Raw genomic sequence first — 22,192 nt, 5'->3', positions numbered from 1 at the left:
GGGGGGGGGGCAGTGTAACGATACCTGTTGGTCAGTCATGCAAGTGACATGACCGAGAAATTTACGTTTTTATTCCAGGCTGCAATGGCATGTGCGGCCCCTTGATGTTTACATGCGTCTGTCTCTCTTTAGAGAACGCTGCTAGCCTCTCCTCTTTTCTCTGAGTAACTGCTGGTCTCCTGCTTGGACGCTAGAGCTCGCACTTGCGACCCCGGCACCGGGGCATTAAATGTCGATTTCTCTGTCATGCAACAGGGATCGTTTCACTGCCCTCCCCTCCTCTATATAGCACCGTCCGCAGTTTTAAGGGCTCAACAAAGCTGATAGATTCCCTTTTGTTTTACCAATCATAACATTTATATAGTATAACTTTGTTCCGTAAATGAGTTTTCAGGGACTATATTATTGATAGCCTGTCGGATTGGTGGGGCTCACACTTCCGGCACCCCCGCTGATCAGCTTACTATAGGGTACATTTAGTAGCATCTGTGCCTGGTACTGCAGCTCTCTGAAGCTCAGTCTTATTCAAGTGAAAATGGGACTGAGCTGCAATACCAGGCACAGCCACTACTGAAAGTGTGGGGCTGTACCTGATAAACAATGAAGGAGACGTAGCCTTCAGTCCTCCATCCTAAGGATAGATCAATATCATAGTCTCGGAAAACCGCTTTAGGAAAATCTGATACTAATTTGAAAACAGTTTATTTTGTTTCCATTTTCTTATTTTACGTTTTAATTGACTGAAAACTATGAGCATGTTTTGTTTTTTGAAAAGCCATTGTTTTTAGTCAGGTTACTTTTCATCCGAATGCAAATGCAATTAAATATTGTAAATATCACGTTACTCTAGCAATTCTGTTAAATTTAATAGTCCTATAGACTTTGACATTACATAACTATGTGCTCTTGTATGCAGATCCATACAATGGTTGACAGTCTGAAACTCTCCCTCACCGATCAGCAACTTCCAATGTTCATCCGCATATTGCAGCTCGGGATTGCTCTGTATTATGGTGAAATAGGAAACTCAAGAGAAGAAATTGAGGCTACTCCTGGCCATACAAAGGACACTGTGGTTCACATGCCTGGTAAGTGCTGCCGTTTCTATTCTACACATTTAAAGCAAATAAATATAGAGCTACCGTACATGGCGGCATGAAATCTCGTCTGAAATCTCGATTGTCACAAGTTCGCTCGTGCCTTTCTTTTTCATACGGAACAATTAAAGTCCTATTGCAATTACAGTTCACGTGCCAGTTCATTTGGCCATGTAGCCAGTGCATTTGAGTCCACTCCATACTCCCCCTTGGCGGCTGTGACGTACACTTACATCACATGTCGCCAAGGGGTTAAAGCAGCACTCCGGTAAACTCTTATCTTTGCCCCCATTAGGAAGGTACATCCTGTAAAACATAGGGCAGGTTATCCTCTTACCGGGTGCTTTATTGCCGAACTACCTTCTTCGTTTCGGGCCACCGTTATGTCAAGTGACGTGCACTGTGACTGGCCGAATCCGACAGTGTCTGTTGTGTGCGACTGGAAGTTACTTTCTCTATGCGTTCCTATGAGACTCACATTGAATGTCCGAACGGGGGCAGAGAGAAAAAATTTACGGAAGTGTTGCTTTAAGAAACTTCAGCTATTTCTTAAAGGGGTTTTACGATTTCCGCAAATACAACTTCTTTTTATTGTATAATTAGGAGTAATACTTTCTGTATCAATTTCTTATGGTCTACAAAATCTCTGCTTGTTGTCGGTCAATGGAAACCTTCATTGTTTACTTCAAGGGAATAAAAATCGGTCCTGGTCATGTAATGGACACACCGTTGCTGGACTCATTCGTTATCAGACCTGTGTCTTGTAACAAGTCCTGCACCTGTGTGATCAAAACAAGATCAGGACAGATTTTTATCCACTAGGTACTGGGGTCGGCAACCTTTGGCACTTCAGCTGTTGCGAAACTACAACACCCAGAATTCCCTTACAGCCAATGGATTTATTTTTCAAGCCAAAAGCTGTCTGGTCATGCTGGGAACTGTGGTTTTACAACAGCTGGAGTACCGAAGGTTGCTGACCTCTACACTAGAAGTAAACACGAAAAGATATCTACTGAATGACAGCAAGCAGAGGTCTTAAACAGTAAGAAATTGATACTGAAAGTTAATGGGAAAATTGTGTATTATCCGTTACAAAAATCTAGGTTAAACCTACAGCCTGCAGATATTTATATCTATTGAAATGACTCGTAGGGAAACCGCTAACACCATTAAGTGGATTTTCCACAACTAAATCAATGAATGTGCTTATATGCCATGTTGGCGATTCATCCTAGACAATGTCTGTATGATCATTCTGTATGAGGACAGTCTTCCCAGCATGTCTCCATTATGTAATTTTAGTTAAGCTATGCATTTTGTTAAGTAGTCTTACAATGTGCCGATCTCTGGTAGCATCATTTATCGAATTGCGCCAATGATTAAAGATACTACCCAAAATAATTGTCTACTGTGAGCTTATGTTTTTCACCCATTTCTGTTTTAAATGACTGCAGGCACAGTTTTAACTTTGATCAGAAATTCAGTCCTGTAAAATCAGGGTTCAAGATGAGGGATGGGCCCAATACATCTGTTTTTAACAGCTTACTGATACAGCAACGGCCCCATATGACAATCCCAATTACCGTAGTTAATTGATTACTGACATGGTCCCGAAATTAAATGATGCAGAGATTGTCATGCTCCATGTGCTGGGATAGGAAACACCTTTACCAGGGGAAATTGTAATTCCTTGTGGGACAATAGACTGTCTGGGGACTTATTTTACAGCATTAACCCTTTGCATTACTGAAGCGTTCCATACATAATCGCTCTCCGCTAAATATAGGCAAGCCTGAAGCTGGCTAACTGTGCCTGCAGTGATTCGTGTGGTACATAGAGCGCTGCAGACTGTGTTGTCGTGGTTTACATAAAGTTTTATTATCCTAACGGTTAATAATAATTTTTTTCTGTAAACAGTTTCTTATGCTTTTTTTATTTAAAATCAGATGTTGCACTTTTTTTATTTTCTATTTTTATTTTCCTTTCTATTTATTTTGATAAAAGATAAAAGTAGCTGTTTTTTTTTGAGTTGTGTTTTAAAAGTGATCACCAGCCCGGTATCTTTATAATTATTCTTCATAACGTTGCCCTGAATATTTTATATTATTGATTATTGTTCTTGATGTTTGGCTCTGCCCACACGGCTTGACTTTTCCAGGCGTTATGATTGCTATGATCCCTCTGAGAATCTACTGATATTTGTTCTGTTGTTATGATGTGACCTTTTTTTCTTATAACCATTTAATCAAAATATATGTGGATGTCAATGACTATAAGAAATTTGTAAACGAAATGTATACAATGTCTTTTGTATAATTATTTTCTGTGAAAGGCTGACCATGTCGCTCAGAATTTTTTTTTATCTACCTCATTATAGACTAACTGTAGCTACTAAAACGACATCATAACTTTTAGACTCCGACACATCAGAATCATATCATATATTCATGTATATTTAAACTTTTTACTTTCCGTTGCCTTTCTCCCTGTTGTTCTGTCTCTTTTTCCCTGCTTTCTTTGTGCTTTGGACAAGATCACTATTTTCTGCCGGATCTGCGACAGAGGCCTTTAACCTAAGGTCTAGTTCACATCTGCATTGGAGGATCCATTAGGGGCCTCCATCGCAGATTCCGCTGAAAATACCAGAAACAATATGCTGTGGGCATGCTGTGCTAGTGTTTCCAGTAAGGCTTCGTTCACATCTGTGCCAAGGTCCCGTTCCGTCGGAGCTTTCCGTCGTAAACGGGACGCTGACTGACACAAACGGAAATCAAAGGTTTCCGTTTCCATCACCATTGATTTCAATGGTGACGGATTCGGTGCCAATGGTTTCCGTTTGTCTCCGTTGTGCAAGGGCTCCGTCGTTTTGACGGAATGAATAGCTTAGCCGACTGCACTATTCATTCCGTTAAAACGACGGAACCCTTGCACAACGGAGACAAACTGAAACCATTGGCAAAGGATCCGTCACCATTGAAATCAATGGTGATGCAAACGGAAAGCTATGGTTTCCGTTTGTGTCTTGTCGGGGCTCCGTTCCGACAGAAAGCTCAGTCGGAACAGAGCCCTAGCGTAGATGTTAACGAAGCCTTAAACCTTGGACACTCCGACGGAAAACGAACGTAACCCATTAAAGTTAACGGGTTTCCGTTGGCCGCCGGTGGTGTCCGTGGTGCAACGGAATGGGCGCTTCCGGTTAGTCCCCTGTTCTGCTCCTCTGAGCAGTACAACAGAATAACACACAGATGTGAACATAACCTTACTACACATCTTTCTAATGACAACTAGTTGTACTAGAAAATAACCTGATTTGTTTATGCATGGCACAAGCAGCAATCCTACCTGCAGACTTCCTGCGATCAGGTAACCGCCTTTCTTTTTGAATGTTTTTTATCCTAATAGAGCATAGAAAAAGGAGTAATCCAGAGAGGACAACCTCCTTAAGAGATCTGATGGTTTCATAGTATCTTGTCTTGGCCAGACGGATATGCATAGAATTCAGAGCAGTTCGTCATGCTTTCTTGTTGCTACTTTACAAATGTTGGAGCACACTGGGAGTTGTAGTTATTGTGGGACTGTTTATCCCTGGACTGTAAGTGGTGCTAATCTCTGTAGACAGATAAAAGGCTGCGGCAGAAGGAAGTGATTAGTCGGTGTAGTTCAGCTAGGCTATCTGTGTGAGGAAGCAGACACAATGTTTCCTTTTTCATCTGCCACTGTACATTACTCAAAAAGACTCTCAGCAAGCGCTCCTTTTCTTCTGCAACACATAATCATCATTCTGCGCTTCTGTTGGGTTGGCAGCTCACATATATATATGGCACTGATTTCCTTCGTGTCTGAAATAAAGCATCTGTTTCATCAAGGCTTCCCTTGTAAAAAGTGATTACTGTTCTTACTGCAATAAGTCCAACCATGGTCTTTACATTACACCAATTCATATTGTTACTGTGACTCTATGGTCCACATTTACTGGGCAGTTTACGCCAGTTTTTGGTTTAAAGCAGATTTGTCTTATATTTATGCTGCCCTGTCTGATGGCAGTATAATGAAGTGACAGACACGCTGACATTTTTTGGGTAATCTACCGTAGTTTAGGAGAATTTCGGTTTTATGCAGTGCGTAGGCTTGAGTCCAATGATATTCATATATTCAAGCCCTCCGCGCCTCTCCCCCGCCCTCCAGCTGCTGATTGATACTTTTCTCCCTGTAAGGGCTTGTCCACAAATAATGGAATTGCTGCAGAAAATTATTGCAGCAATTCCAGGGAAACGAACTGAAATTCCACTGCGGAAAAAACGCGCCATTTCCTGCATTTTTTACTGCAGAAAATGATGCGGGTTTTGCTGGGAGATGGTGACATCTCCTCTGAAAAACGCAGCAATTCAGTCCACTTTCCGCAGCAGGAATTGACATGCTGCGGTACGTAAAATACGCACCGCAGGTGAATTTCTCGTCTCAAATTTTACACAGCGTGTGGATGAGATTTGTTAAACCTCACCCACTTTGCTGCTACTGTATCCTGCTGCGTATTTTTCATCCGTAATTCCGGCCAGAAAATATACAGCAATTCCGCTACATGTGGACAACCCCCCTACTGTGCATAGGGAGAAAAAGGTCAATAAAAATAATCAATACTTTTTGTGAAAGAATGTGTTCCAATTTGTATTTTATTTAATTTTTTTTACATGTAGGTAGGTGGGTTGAAAAGTAAAAAAAAAAAATGGAAAAAGGAAGTGGCAAAAATATTTATACAAACAGAAATAGGACTTAACTACATTTCATTGCAACTATATTGTAATATAATACATTTTTCCCAACTGGAGCAAGATATGTACTCTGTCGACAAAATTCAGGTGGTCCATGACTTCTTGACTTGTTATCCGCCTTCTGTGGAGAAATTAGATTCAGATGCTTTTTTCTGTAGGAGAGAAAAAGAGTGGACTTGCACAACAGCTAATTTGCAGTGTATAGTAGTTGTCCGAAAAGATCAGCTTTAGCTTCTCATAAGCGCCAACGTTCTGAACACGTTTCAAAAGAGAAAAAAAAAACATTTAAAAGCTGTGTCCCTTTTAATCTTTTTATTATTTTTATTATTGCTTTAATTAATCTAAAATAAAATTAATCAACTTTGCAAATTACCTTGATTAAAAAAAAATCCTACATTTTTTTTTGTCTACAGCTCTTATGCAGACCAATGTGTCTCCATGGTTACAGATTAAAAACAAACCCTGTGTAGTCTCTTCCATTTGTCCCATACTTCTTGCCAATGTACATTCGGTAGATTAGCAAGAAGTAAGGAACAGATGGAAGTATTACTACGGGATCAGACTACTTAAGAGTTTTTGTAGTCTGTAGCCATGGAGACACAGATCTGCATAACAGCTGTAGAAATAAAATAATAAATGTTTAATTAGGATTTTTTTTTTTTTCATTTTAGATGCTTTGGAGCAATACAAAAATAGTTGCAAAGATATTCATGGCCTTTTAATGTTAAAAGTCAGTTTACACTTTAAATTGTTTCTTTCCCTTTTGAAACATTTTCAAAATATTATATATTTTATGAGCTCTCACTGAGGCAATCATTTAAAGAGCACCAGTCACCTCTCCTGACATTTTTGTTTTCGTAAATAATTGTATTCCCCATAAATTGACAACTTTTAGTTACCATCTGGGACAGACGCTGACCATGTCCAATCAGTGCTGACAGAGTGACACTGTGTAGGGACACACCCCTTTGACAACAAGAATGGTAACACCCAGTTGTCAATTATTCTGAAATTTCCAGGTGGAATAACTGAGGAACTAAAACAGACATGTCAGGAGAGGAGGCAGGTCCTCTTTAAGGTGGGATTCACACGAGCATGTTCGGTCCGTAAAGTACGGAACATATTTCGGCCGCATTTCCCTAACCGAACACACTGCCGGGAGCCGGGCTCCTAGCATCATAGTTATGTCCGATGCTAGGAGTCCCTGCCTTGCTGCAGGACAACTGTCCCGTACTGTAATCATGATTCTTGGTCTTTCATATATCCATATAAGAATGGTCCTGGCAAGCATAGCTACATATATGGCAAATACCTGTTTAGTTGCAGAAATGCACGTAGACCGAATATAGCTTTGACTCTTCTGTAAAATGTTTATTTGGTCCTGTGAATAAAACTTGAAACACAGAGCTCCTTTTACCTATTCTTTACAGAAGTATTGTATCAAAAAAAAAGTATCGACTGGAACATCTGGTAACCAGTAGCCCCTTTTCTTCTCTCATATAAACTTCCATATGCATCTTTGGTTTCTCAAGAATTCTTAGAAAATCTTCAAAGTGTTGGCTTGCCAGTCTCTGTATAGAACAGCCCATTGGGGAAACAGAAACATTAATAAGAGTCCCCCCTCCCCCTAATAAGTAGCTTTCGTTACATTCTCCCCGTATTCGCTAGCTATCTTTAATTTAGTGGTAAATTCTGGTTGAAATGGTTAAAGTTTAGTTAGTTAAAAACGTGAGAATTATTTAAATGTAAAATAAATATAATTGATTTTTTTTTAATTACATTTTACATCAACAAATTGTAAAAATATACGTAACTAAATATATTGTACCATGTCTTTTTTATTTAGTCAAAAAAAAATTTCATATTTTGTTTACTTTTTGAGACTATTATAAGTAGTGCAAATGTAACAATTCTTACATTTTTGGAGTACAGCTTTTTTTTTTTTAGCCACCAAACAATGTTTGCAGAGTGCCCAAACATTTAGAAATACCCCAGAAATTATCCCATTTTTTGTTTAACTGTTTGTTTTTGTTTTTTTAAACATTCACAATGTCAAAGAAACCTACAAAGAATCAAATAATCAAATTTTACATGACAATTAATAATAATAATAATAATCTTTATATAGCGCCAACATATTACGCAGCACTTTACAATTTAGAGGGGACATGAAACAAACAATATCAGACATTACATAGTGACAAAGTTCATTTACAGTTCAAACATGGAGAGTGAGGACCCTGCTCGCAAGAGCTTACAATCTATGAGGACATAAGGGAGACACAAAGTGTAATAGTGTTTGTTCTGTACAATGGTCCGGCCATTTTTATACACATGCGGTGGTAACATAAAGCTGCATGAGCCGGTCACCAGCCAGTATCCGTGTATGACGGACATGAAGAGAAGGAGTGTGAGGGAATCTTATTCTGATGACTAATCTAAATGGAGGGCCATGGAAAGGAGTCAGATTAGGGAATGTTATAGGCCTGTCTAAATAGATGTGTTTTCAGGGCACGTTTAAAACTGTGGATATTGGGAATTAATCGGATTGTCTGGGGTAGCACATTCCAGAGGACGGGTGCAGCACGAGAGAAATCCTGGAGACGGTAGTGGGAGGTTCGGATTATGGAGGATTTTAATCTAAGGTCGTTGGCAGAACGTAGAGCCCGAGTAGGGTGGTAGACAGAGATGAGGGAGGAGATGTAAGGAGGTGCAGCACTGTGGAGAGCTTTGTGGGTGAGAGTAATAAGTTTGAATTTTATTCGGAAGGGGATGGGCAACCAGTGCAGTGACTGGCACAGATTAGAGGCGTTGGTGTAGCGGTTGGTCATAAAGATGAGCCTGGCTGCTGCATTGAGGATAGATTGGAGAGGGGAGAGTTTAGTGAGGGGAAGACCGACTAGTAATGAGTTACAGTAGTCAAGACGAGAGTGAATCAGAGCAACAATGAGAGTTTTGGCTGTTTCCTCCGTAAGAAAAGAGCGGATTCTGGAGATGTTTTTGAGGTGAAAATGACAGGAGCGTGAAAGTGATTGTATGTGAGGAGTAAAGGAAAGATCTGAGTCAAAAATAACCCCGAGACAGCAGGCGTGCTGCTTAGGACTTATGATAGTGCCACACACAGAGATGGAGACATCAGGTTTAGGGAGGTTAGTAGATGGTGGGAACACAAGGAGCTCAGTTTTAGAAAGACAATTGAACTCAAGCGTCCGTGTTCTTACACAGGGTAAATCAATTTGCATCTTGATCTCTCTTTCTATCACAGAAACCAAAGAAATGCAGGATAGACTCTTTTTAAATGCTCTATGATTGGAAAATTGTTTCAGATGAATGTACCTTAAAGGCTATGTACACTTTTCTCATTGTTTTATTATATATATATATATATATATATATATATATATATATATATTTGTGCATCAGTGTGATTGGTGCAACGTCCTAAGTACATTTTATTAATAATTATTTTTACTTTATGAGATACAGCTCCTTCATATCCTGTATACAGAGCAGCGGTATCGTACACTAAGACCTGAAACCGTCAGGTCTGCAGGACTGATGGGTTTAGTGACAGCGGGTCATGTGTGTCTCTGACACAGGATCCAGCTGTAATCAATCACATTTAAGTTATGAACTTACATATGGTCGTTAAGGCCCAGTGGTGTAGCTAGCAGGACTGAGATGGTGGACCCCGCCGCGACCACGCCACAATACTCTTCAATCTAGCAGACATGCCGCAAGTTAGGCACGTCTGCTGGAGCACACCTTTGATGCTGCCTGCCAGAGAGGAGCAGAAGAAGCCTATGTGTTAGAAGAGAGGGTGAGCAAGCACCCTCCCCAATAATGAATGGATACAGGGATGATGGGGTTTGTATACAGGGATAATGGCTGATATATACAGGGATGATGGGGGTTAATGCAGGGATGATGACTGGACTAGCCATCATCCCTGCATATAAACCCCATCATCCCTGTATATACCAGCAAGGTTGGTATTTACAGGGGTGATGGCTGGTATATACAGGGATGATGGCTGGTATATACGGGGATGGGGGTTATATACGGGGATGATGGGTGTTCAATACGGGGATGATGGCTGTTATAAACAGGGATGATGGGTGTTATACAGTGATTATTGCTGGACCAGCAATCAATCATGTATTTAACCTACATCATCCCTGTATACAACCCCATCTCTATAAATACCAGCCATCGTCCCTGTATATAGCAGCCATCGTCCCTGTATATAGCCCCATCGTTCCTGTATATACCAGCCATCATCCCTGTATATAACCCCCATCATCCTTGTATATAATAGCCTGGCTGGTATATACAGGTAAGATGGGGGTTATAAACCGGTATGATGGCTGGTATATACAGGTATGATGGGTAGTCTAGCCATCATCCCTGCATTAACCCCCATCATCCCTGTATATACCAGCCATCATCCCTGTACATAACCCCCATCATCCATGTTTATAACTCCCACCTTACCTGTGTATATACCAGCCTGGTTGTTATATACAGGGATGATGGCTGGTATACAGGGATTATGGCTAGTATAAACAGGGATTATTGCTTGTTTATACAGGGATGATGGCTGGTATATAAATAGAATGCACCTCTTCATTTGGGGGAACCCACTCAGATATGTTTCTGTGCTAAACTCCTAGCTACGCCTTAGAGACTCTATCACCACATAAATGCCCTATGTCCTATATAAGGAGATCGGCGCTATAATGTAGGTGACAGCAGTGCTTTTTATTTAGAAAAACAATACATTTTTACCACTTTATGAGCGATTTTTAGCTTTATTCTAATGAGTTTCTTAATGCCCAAGTGGGCGTGTTTTTACTTTAGACCAAGTGTGCGGTGTACAGAGGAGTGTATGATGCTGACCAATCAGCGTCATACACTTCTCTCCATTCATTTACACTTCAGATAGCGATATAGCTATATCGCTATGTGCAGACACATAAACACACTATAACATTACTGCAGTGAACTGATAATGAATATACATTACCTCCAACCAGGACGTGATGTGTATTCAGAATCCTGACACATCTGTAGCGTCTCTGTGAGATTTACAGTAAGGCAAGTGTAATCTCGTGAGATTACGATGTAACCTGTCATTTCAAACGAGATTACGTTTGCCTTGCTGTAATCTCACAGAAAAGATTCAGAAGTGTCAGGATTCTGAATACACATCACCTCCTGGCTGGAGGTAATGTGTATTCATAGTCAGGACACTGCAGTAATGTTAGTGTATGTGTATGAGGCTGCACATAACTATATCGCTATCTGCAGAGTAAATGAATGGAGAGAAGTGCATGACGCTGGTTGGTCTGCGTCATACACTCCTCTGTAGAACGCCCACTTGGTCTAAAGTAAAAACACACCCACTTGGGCATTAAGAAACTCATTAGCATAAAGCTAAAAATCGCTCATAAAGTGGTAAAAATAGATCGTTTTTCTAAATAAAAAGCACTGCTGTCACCTACATTATAGCGCCGATCTCCTTATATAGGAGATAGGGCACTTATAATGTGGTGACAGAGCCTCTTTAAGGCCCCATGCATTCTGGCTTTGGCTTAAAAAAAACTGCATAACAAACTGCATCAAAACTGTGTGTGTGATCTTGGCCTAAGTGCGAAGCCACCTAACGTGCATAGAAGGTCAGACCATAGAATAGAGGAGCTCAGATTATAACAGTAGTGTAGTAGTTGGCAGGTTGTTGGGTAGATTTTTTTTTTTATCAATCAATTAAACCTACAGTAATTTCCAAGATAAATAAGTAAAAAATTAGTTCCCCCTAGAAAACTAACTTTTGTCTTATTTATGATAGACGCCTTGTGCAGCATTGCCGCAAAACACTTCACCCTCAGTCTGTGAGACATTTTAATGAATTACAAAATCAAATGTATTTTCTCACCTGTGAGGCGCACACCAGGCTTTTTATCCAAATGTGTTTTCCCGGGTAAGAAGAATTTCTCTGTGGTTGTGTGTGGGTTTATATTACCTGAAATGTTTGGAGGCAAGATAAATGTGTGTATGCCTTTGAATGCACATAAATATACATAGCACAGCTGCACAACTTACTCCATAATTGATCCATTTAGCTTGTTTGGACTCTGTTCTTTTATATTATAAGCAACCCTTTTCTCCACATGGCACACTGGAAACGGTTAACTCTTGGGGGGGGGGGGGTTAAGGTGAAGTTGCTTCAAGGGGGTGTAATATGTTTTCTTGAGACTTTATAACCTAAGACAAAATTAGGACACCTTAGAACTTCATGAAATTTCCCTGAAATTAGCATATTTGTTAACTGTAAAAATGTTGCTCAGTTTGGTTTCATACCAAACGGCCACATTTTGGCCACATTTTGGGGTCCCAGTCTTAAAGAGGTATTCCCATCTTAGGCCCCATGCACACGACCGTAAAAATCGTCCTTAATTGCGGACCTCAATTACGGACACATTCACTACTATTGTCCACGAACACTTTCCCATTTATGTACGGGAAGGTGTCCAGGCCGTAGAAGTGTACCTCAAAAGATAGGACATGTCCGATCTTTTGCTTATTGCGGTCTGTGCTTCCACACTTTGTATGGGAGCACGGGCCGAAAATGCGAGCGGCTGTCGTGCCCACAATCGCGGCACGTTATTATGGGCACGGCCGTGTGCATGGGGCCTTAGACATTTATGACATATCCACAGGATATGCCATTAATGTCTGTTAGATGCAGGTCCCAGCTCTGAGATTCGCACCTATATCGCGTAGAGAGGTCACTTGACTCCTGCTTGCGTGGTTTTTTTTTTCTAGCCGTTGAAGCTAATGCAAAAGACCCGCCACCCTGTAGATAGTGCCGCACAGCCCCTTTGTAGGTAGTGCCGCACATCCTCCTTGTAGGTAGCGCCACATCCCCCTTGTAGGTAGCGCCACATCCCCCTTGTAGGTAGCGCCACAGAGCCCCCTTGTAGGTAGCGCCACGCAGCCCCCTTGTAGGTAGCGCCACGCAGCCCCCTTGTAGGTAGCGCCACGCAGCCCCCTTGTAGGTAGCGCCACGCAGCCCTCTTGTAGGTAGCGCCCCGCAGCCCTCTTGTAGGTAGCGCCCCGCAGCCCTCTTGCAGGTAGCGCCCCGCAGCCCTCTTGCAGGTAGCGCCCCGCAGCCCTCTTGCAGATAGCGCCCCGCAGCCCTCTTGCAGGTAGCGCCCCGCAGCCCTCTTGCAGGTAGCGCCCCGCAGCCCCCTTGCAGGTAGCGCCACCCCCACCCCCTTCCCGTAGATAGCACCACTGTAGCTCCCTGAATGAGCAAAGTCCCCCTGTGGCCGGGGATTCCACTCCTGGAGCGCTCCACTTGATGTCTCTGTCTATATATGGACAGTGACATCAGGGTCAACTCCTGAAGCAGAAACCCCGTACACAGCGTTGCCGACGCTGTGACCGGGGATTGCACTCTAGGAGAAGCCCCTGTTGTCTGTGTCCATTTATGGACAGTGACATCACTGGCTTATCTTGGAGTGGAATCCCCGGTCACAGAGTCGGCAACGCTGTGGACAGGGTTTCCGCTACAGGAGTTGCCCCTGATTTTATTGTCCATATATGGACAGAGACATCAAGCGCTCCAGGAGCTGAATACCTGGCCACAGGAGGATTCCGCTCCATCAGGGAGCTCCAGTGGCGCTAGTAGATTGCAGAGCAGGGAGATCCCTCCCTGCTGTGCTATAGTGGCATCACTACTGCTGTAGCAGCTGTAGCGACTGCTAGCACCGCCGCCAGCCATTGCTATGGCTGCTACAACGGTAGCGACGCCACTGAGTGAAGAAGCGCCTGGGCGGAAAGGCAGCTGAGTCGCTGGGCTCGGGCGCTTCTGAAACAAGCAGTGGAAGGGAGCCAGCGCAGTGCCCCCTTCCACCTGCTTGGGGTGATGTGCCCTGTGCAATGGCACAGGTCGCACACCCCTAATGTCGGCCCTGAGCATGAGTCTATTTTGTGAAACATATCGGATGTCCTATTCTGATCTGTCCTAGCGGATTAGACCCACCCATTGAAGTCTATGGGTGCGTGAAAAAGACAGACAGCAGATGGACGACATCAGAGTGCTGTCCGTTTTCACGCATCAATTTCTAAAGAAATGCAGAGAAAGTACTCGCAGAGGAGAAATATGGATGCCACACGAAGCAACGCAGACAGTCCTATGCATAGAAAATGGACTCTTTTTTTTATTTTTTTTTGTGGACACTCGTGTGAATATGACTTTTGGCAAACACCATATTTTAATAAACCGAAGATAGTCATTTTTTGTTCATTAGTGAATCAAATGATCAAAAAGTTCCTCATTCATTTGAGACACGTTTTGTATATATCCTGAAAAGCTCTCTTCAGAAAAGAAGAAATCTGTCACTCTAGTGCCAACTATATATGACACTATGGAGACAATTTTTATCCTGCTGGAGGAGAGCTGTTTTGCATATTTTTCCCAGGGAGCATTGCCCTTAAAATGCCCTACCAGCTGGATCACCGCAAGGAGAGCCAGTACTTTCCAAGAGCTTCCATATCTTAAACATTTTTTGTGCATACTTTACACAGCTAAGACTTTTTATACTATTATTCCGATCAAATTTTAATGATGTTTTTCTTTAACCAAACATTTAAGAGGTTTTACTACCATAATAAGAGACGTTATTGCTTCGACATGCCGTCACTTTCTGAATGGTAGGGGTCCGACATCCGAGGCCCCCACCAAGCCTTAGAATAAAGTGGACCACATTGCTAGTTAGGCGGCTCCTACACTGGGTTTCCTTGCACAGCGACTCTCTTGGCCACTTTTGTGCAGGGAACTACGACGTTAGCCCCATTCACTTGAATGGAACGGTGTTCAATAACCTTCACTGCGGATGGTTGGGTTTGGTGGGGGTCCAGAGATCTTAGCGATATGTCATAATATTAGACATGAACACTTTCAGTTTATTAATCTCGCAACTGAAGTGTTATTGATATTTCAGAATGTCTTTCTTGTGATTATAATTTAACATTAATGGAAGACTATGGGACAAGCAATGGTGGCCAATATATGCGCAAGAAAGTGAGCAAATAAATTTTGCGTGAAATTTCATTAAAAAAAAATATTTTGAAAAGAACCAGAGAAATGTTTATTGCAGCAATTTGTCTTTACCAGAGTGAAATATAACGGAGACAGAAGTCAGTAAAGGGAGGGGGGGGGGGTAGATCATTATAGGTTTTTGTGTTTTCCGGATCTGTCGTAATAAAATAAATGAGTCCATCTTTCTTTTGAAGTTGGAAACAGAAGAGTGAAGCAGCAGAGGAACGGGTAATTTATCATTTGGATACTCTACTTATGAAGAAGATATTGCTTACATTGTTACAGATAGATCATTAGTCTTTTAACACTCAGGTGACTATGCTGGTGATTATTGCGCAAATATCAGGGGAAATGGTAAATATGTGAAGTATAGTAATAGTGGCTTTTTGTTTTTTAATGTGTGGAGTGTAGATGGTTCACACTGGTGTCGTGGTTCTGTAATGTCAGACTTTGATTGTCCCTGAAGTGCAAAGTAATTAAAAGAAACCCTGATCGATCTATTATACATCAGTTGAATCTATTTGGATCTGCTTAATCCTTTATGTATTATTTAGCCCCTCAGAGAAACAGCAAATTTTCATTTTTCCATTGTTGCATTCCAAGAGCCATAACTTTTTAATGTACCATACCATTTACTGCACCACATAATGTACTGGGAAACTGAAGTAAAAAAAAAAAAAAAAACCACCACAATTGCTTATTGGGTTTCATTTTTACGGTGTTCACGATGTGGTAAAAACAACACGTTAACTTTATTCCGTGGGTCAATACGATAAATGCGAAGCTAAATTTATATATTTTTGTTTAAAAAAAAAAATTGGATTGTTGCCATATTCTGAGATCCATAACTTTTTTGTGTGGGCTTTTCTTTTTTTTTGTAGGGTGAGCTGTAGTTTTTATTGGTTCCATTTTGGGGTACATGAGACTTTTTGATCAGTTTTTCTGAAAAAAAAATTGGGGTAAAGTGAGGTGATTAAAAAACAGCATTGGTTGCTTTGTGTTTTTTTTTTCTTCCTACGGTGTTAACTTGGAAACCTAAATAACGTGATATTTTAATAGTTCAGACTTTAATGGACCCAGTGATATCAATTATGTCTATTTTTTTATTGATTCTATATTTAATTGTGAAAATTGTGATGTTTTTTAATCTCTCTCTCTTGCTCTTTACGCAGCTACCCTTTATTGTGCTGATTGGTGGGGTACCATAGGTTAAACGTTTATGGCCTATCCCAAGGATTGTCCTTCAATGATACTGTTGGAGGGGCACTATGGAAGCATGATCTTTTGTGGGGGCACTATGGGGGTATGATATTGCTTGGGGGCACTATAGGGGTATGATATTGTGTGGGGGCACTAAGGGAGTATGATATTGTGGGGGGAGGGCGCTACTAGGGCATGATACTGTGTTTGAGGCACAAAGGGAACTGGGTATCTAGTCACAGGGATTGGGTGGGGTTACAGACTTGGCTTAATGTTAAAAAAAATATATATAAAAAATTGCAGCTTCACTTGCCCCATGAGTTGTCCCTCTTTACGATTGCTGAATGTTGGGAGGTATACATATGTATTTTTTTAAGAGTAGTGAGATTTATGAACACTTCTTTCTTTTCTTCACACTGGGGGAGATTTAAGTATTTCTGATGTGTGCTAGCGTAATTTTCTTCATAGTATAAAACGATTGGCTTTGCAAAAAAATTTTTACAAAAATTGTTTGGAAAGACCTGAATTGTTTTAGACCATGTGCCAGACCCTGTGACGAGAGGGTTAAGAAAACTCAGTAAGTAAGTTGTCTTTCTGCACACAAGTGAGGTCATTCCTCAGACTCGGTAGGCAGCTGTGCTCTTTCTAACCTTTCCTTTCAAGGTCTGAAGCTGGTTCATAATATGTCTGTCAGAACTGATTTCTCTCTGATCCAGAAGCAACAGCTCGCAGGAACAGATTAATTGCTCTCTCACCCCAAAGGTGCTTGGCTGCATTGCAAGGCAGAGGTGATGTCAGTCAAGAACCGTGTGTCATCGGTATGATTACACATGATGATGAATTCCATTATATGTGCCAGATGATCCTCCTTTTTTGGGACATTCATGCGGAAATGCTGAAAAGTGTTTCTGGCAAATAGAGGTTAATAAACATCCACATGTCCGTAAAATGATTAGAAGGCAACCATTAGGCCTCAATGATTAGCAGTTTGGTTTAGAAGTTCGTATATAAGACAATTGCATTTCCGAAGCCTGAGAATTCACATCGCAATTCAAATGCGTTTTTGGCATTTTCGTAAATTTTTGCCAAAATGTTGTGCTTTCGCTGCGTTCCGCGGCAAAAAAAGAATTTGAACCGCGATTTGAATTCTCAGCTTGGGAGTATATCCACCTGAAATAATAATTTGCCAAAATGTGTGTATAGATGTCCTTGAGTTGTTCTCCACCCTCGGGTTTTGAGTAAAGGGAAGAACTTAGGCCTCATGCATACGACCATGCCTCTGCAGCTGCAATTTATCCACATTTTTACGGATAAATTGCGGACCCATTCTATTCTATTGTTCCTTGCACACGACTGTGGTTTACACGGATCGTTCAGGGGCTGCATATCTGGACCGCAAAAACTCAGGACAAGTTATTTTTTAGTCCGGATTTGCGGATTCACCAATATTGGTGATTTTTTGTGGCTTCGTGAATCCTGATGACACACTGATACACGACAAGGGATTTTCGCGGTCTCATGGACCGCAACGGATTTGTGGTTTTGCAGACTGCCACACCAATGTGGTCTTATATATTTTATGTATTTATTGGTGAATCTTATTTTCATTCCATGTAGAAATTATCTTCAAAATTAGCTGAATTGCTTTGGCTGTAAAAGGAGCAGGTCCTGTAAGTTGTTGTTTTTTTTTTCTGCGTTTATGGCAAAATCGCCTCACGAAAATGTTGCAACTATGCAAAATAATGGCAAAAGTTACGCAGGTTTTTACAAAAGTGCAGTTTGTGCCACAGCTCCAGACAGTGTGTGCCACTGTACAATGCCAGCTTGACCTATTCCTGACTTTTGCAGCTGGTTTCACCCTTTGCAATGTTAAGGGTGAAATCTGTGGCAAAATCCACATGTAACACATGGTCATGTCTGAGCATACCCTTAGGCCACATGCACACAAAGCATATTACTTGCTGATGTGCCGCAGCAAATTGCCAGCGTAATACAGTACCAGCAAAGTAAAGGAGATACAAAATCATCTACACGTTGCAGAATTTTTCCGCACATTTTAAAATCCGCAGCTTGTCAATTTCCTTTTGCGTTTTATCTCTGAATTGTATTTGAAAAGTTTATTTTAAAAAAATGCACCAAAATCTGCAGCAGTAAAACTGCATCGGTTTCCGCATCAAAATGTAAAGTTTGCAGTTAAAAAAAAAATTCTGTTGGGAGTAGCAGACTTTCCACTGCGGAAAAACCACCATTTCCTTCGTTTTTTACTGCAGAAAATGGTGCGTATTTTGTTTCGTTTTTCTCAATGCTGGGAGATGGTGATATCTACGGAAAATTGCAGCAATTCAGTCCACTTTCCGCAGCAGGAATTGACATGTACGCACCGCAGGTCAGTTTCTTTTTGGAATTTATATGCAGCGCGTGGATGAGATTTGTTAAATCTCACCCACTTTGCTGCTACTGAATTCTGCTGCATATTTTCTGTCCGCAATTCCCGACGGAAAATACACAGCGATTCGGCTAAGTGTGGACAAGCCCTTAAAGGGAGTTTACAATTATAGACATAGACATTTTTTTTCTTTTTATATATAAACTGTAACATGAGCTAACTTGTTTATTTTTACTAATATGTGAGCAATTTGGAGACCTTGATATGTTTGCACTGTGGAGATTAATATAAGTGAAGTGCGTCTGAGTTAGGTCTGTGTTGTCCCTTTTTCCCAGACACCTGTATGATATATAATTGTCACCTAGTTGATGAGATAACCTTCCCCGGGTCAAGGGACATCAATTCAGACAAAGGTCAAATCTAATACTATTACAAGGCAGTATAGTGATTATAGTGTACCTCCACTTGTGATCTCCCATCTGACCTGACATCGTATATGGAGAGCAGCTCCTGCGCTGGGCGTTACAGTTCCTGGTGTAACAGGACGACGCTCGGAGAGTATTGTGCACAAGACCAATTCTAATAGGACCCCTTACGTGCATGGTACTCAAAGGTTGTCGTACAGTTGCCACGGCAATTGTACTTCCCAGCGTGCAGGTGTATTTCTTGTAGCCAATGTCAGGTCAGGCGGCAGATCACAAGTGGAGGTACCCTTTAAGTAAATGTTTGCATTGAGTTGTTAAAAACTTTGGACACCTTTTTGATGTTTTTTTTTCCCAATGCATTTATATAAGGGATAAAACCAAATTTTTTCAATTAACTTGGTTAATAAATATATATATATATATATATACATATATATATATATATATATACATACATACATACATACATACAAATTCACTGTTTCACTTCTGCAGCTTCTATGTAACACAGTACATAGAAGCTGCAGAGTGCTGTTCTGAGACAAATCTGTCCAGTGAGCTGAATTGTTTAATGGCTCAGCTAACAGCGGCTCGTGAGCAATTTTCTAAGCTCAGATCTGATCAAGTCAAAGTGGATTCTTTTTGTCTTGATCAGAACTCAGGTTAGAAAATTGCTCAGGAGCCGCTGTTAGCTGAGATGTGAGTGCAGCTCACTGACCGATTGGTCTCAGAACTTAGGAGACCAACTATAAAAGTCTAGTAGGTATAGGTCCTACCTCTGGAACCCACATTTTAATAAATCCCAAAGACTTGAGTTAAGAAAGCCACACACATTTGTACATCCATTTTTCCATTCAACCACCGCTACTTGACCTGGTGGGAAGGGAATCATGGAATGCTCGTTCTCCCGATAGTTTCACCAATGAGACCCATACCTGAGACCCATACCTGAGACTCTTATGGCATAATCTGTGGATATGCCATAAATGTAAACAATTGGAAAATCCATTGATAGGTATGTTCACATGTACTAATGATGCAGATGGAAGCTGCACCACTACCACTTAGGAAAATGTATGGCCAAACCATGGTGTTAAATGCATGTGGTTTTGCCTTTGTTTTGCTGTACATTTTTTTTTTTCTTAAAGAAGACATTCAAAGAAATGTACCTAGAACTGATTATTATGGTAATTGAGTGGGGAAGTGCTATGAGAAAAAAGTGCAGTAAGGAAAACACCTCTTTTCAATGTACACTCCTTTTTTACCTCGTTTCCTTAGCCTGATTTCAGTAAGTTGTATAATATTTCCTTTATAATATATAAGGTAGGGGAAAGTAAATTATCTCTTTTAGAGTCTTTGAAACTTTTCAATGTTATTTTTTTTTTATTATTGCATTTTTATACGGTTTTAGCTCTAAATGCAATTTAAGCATATGGGACATGACTTGGCAGCCTTTTTTGGAACCACTTGGCTTGCAAAGGCAAATTAATCTCCGTTCACTGCTTAGTGGGGTTCCAAAATATGTACATTATTCACATCCATACAGGCTGATTCTGTGGCTGGCAAAAGGAAGTTCTCTTTTAACTTTTCAAAAGATTCCTGTTAAACCAGTGAACAAACATATCCCAGTGGGCAACTTGGGTTTCTCCATGTGTTGGCCTTCAGTGTGATTTGTCAATGTTTTCAACATGTAGAATTATAATGAAACAACTCTGTTCAGAAGCTGAAATGGAAATTTTCATTTCACGGTTACTTGTGTAGGTGGTGGGTGTGCAAACTTTTATTCCCCGTTACATGACAGATTTACTTGTTCCATAGCTTGTCCATCTAGTCATTATTCAATTAAAAAATCATTGCACACTTCACATATGAGGTTTTATTGTAGTCATTAAAATGAAGCCATTATTAATTTACTATATTTGTGTGTTGGAAGTTTTACTTTAGTACTGTATTTCACTATATAAAACTAAAGCTTCGTAAACGAAACAGAAACTTAAATAATCAATAATGTCATGTAAAAGCATGAAAAGTCCATTTATTAAAAACTGTTACTGGTAACAAAATAAGAACAATTGAATTAGATATTATCATAGGCATTACATATTTGTGCTGGCTGTAGTGGAGCAGTTGTGACATGATTTGCTGATACTTTCCAGACATGCTCTTTAGCTGTAAGTGACCTGCCTTATAGGTCTTTTAATCAATAACTTATAGTATAAAAAAAGAGATGTAACCGTCTAAGACCTTGGGCTCCATGGCGGCAAGTTACTACCTCACTGTGCCATACTTTGATGCTTTACTCTAAGGAAAAGCTACAAGTAATGTAAAAAAAAAGAAAGAGAGAATTTTTTTTTATAATAGGGAAATATTGAAGGTTTGGTCACTGTAATCCCACCATAGCTTTTAATGGTATCCTTTAACTTGTTGATCCAGCTACTATCCTCTCTGCTCTTGAATAGGAACAGTTTAGTCTAATTTACCATAATATTTCAGGGCTTTTTTTGGGGTGCCACTTTAAGAACCTGTATATGGACCGTGCAGACTGAGTCTAAACAATGTGAGGTTGAAACCATCCATCCAGATGGAGACACACAAACTTTTTTGATCCTAACTGCGAACTTAAAAAAATCATCATCTACCTTTTATATTAGCCTTCGTACAAACTGTATGTGATGCTTAAATACCGGAATCCAATCTAGATCATACCACTTGCTGAGTAGTACATTTTTGTCACCTTTGAATATCATCAGAGAAGAATTGGAAGTCCATGTTCTGGGGCCTCTGTCGCAGATCTGGCCGAGATTACTGGAAAAAATAGCGCAAACCACGGACACCCCGACGGAAAGCTGACAGAACCCATTAAAGTCAATGGGTTTTCGTCGTACACCAGTGGTATCTGTGGTGTAATGTAACCGTCACTGCTGGTATTCCCTTATTCTGCTTCTTGGAGCAGAACAACGGAATGACCCCAGCCATAATTTTTGAGGGTGCAGTGGAGATACAGATCTCTGTCTGAAGTGTAGATAAACACAAGATCTTATGCATCATATATGAAATTGCCCAAAACGACATACATAGGTCTATTAATACACCTGTTCACTATAAGGGCTCATGCCTACGGTAGGCTCAGTTTCTGCGTTTTATATTTCTATGAACCAATAGAACATATTTTGTAGATAAAAGTTAGTTTGTTGCTCTTTTTTTCATAT

The 22,192-nt window shown here is 40.6% G+C and overlaps 1 protein-coding gene across 3 annotated transcripts in view; it reads left to right on the top strand.

Moving 5' to 3' along the window:
• The window catches only part of VPS13B (vacuolar protein sorting 13 homolog B), an 886,671-nt gene that overhangs the window by 123,727 nt on the left and 740,752 nt on the right, over nucleotides 1-22,192 (top strand). For all 3 annotated transcript variants that reach the window (XM_075825953.1, XM_075825951.1, XM_075825952.1), the window contains exon 7: nucleotides 917-1,088. In XM_075825953.1, coding sequence (XP_075682068.1) covers nucleotides 917-1,088 — 172 coding nt within the window. The remainder of the gene's footprint in view (nucleotides 1-916; nucleotides 1,089-22,192) is intronic.

The sequence above is a fragment of the Rhinoderma darwinii genome, chromosome 5 (assembly GCF_050947455.1).
Source record: "Rhinoderma darwinii isolate aRhiDar2 chromosome 5, aRhiDar2.hap1, whole genome shotgun sequence".
Classification (NCBI taxonomy): Eukaryota; Metazoa; Chordata; class Amphibia; order Anura; family Rhinodermatidae; genus Rhinoderma; species Rhinoderma darwinii.
This window is presented reverse-complemented; position numbering and strand designations above follow the sequence as displayed.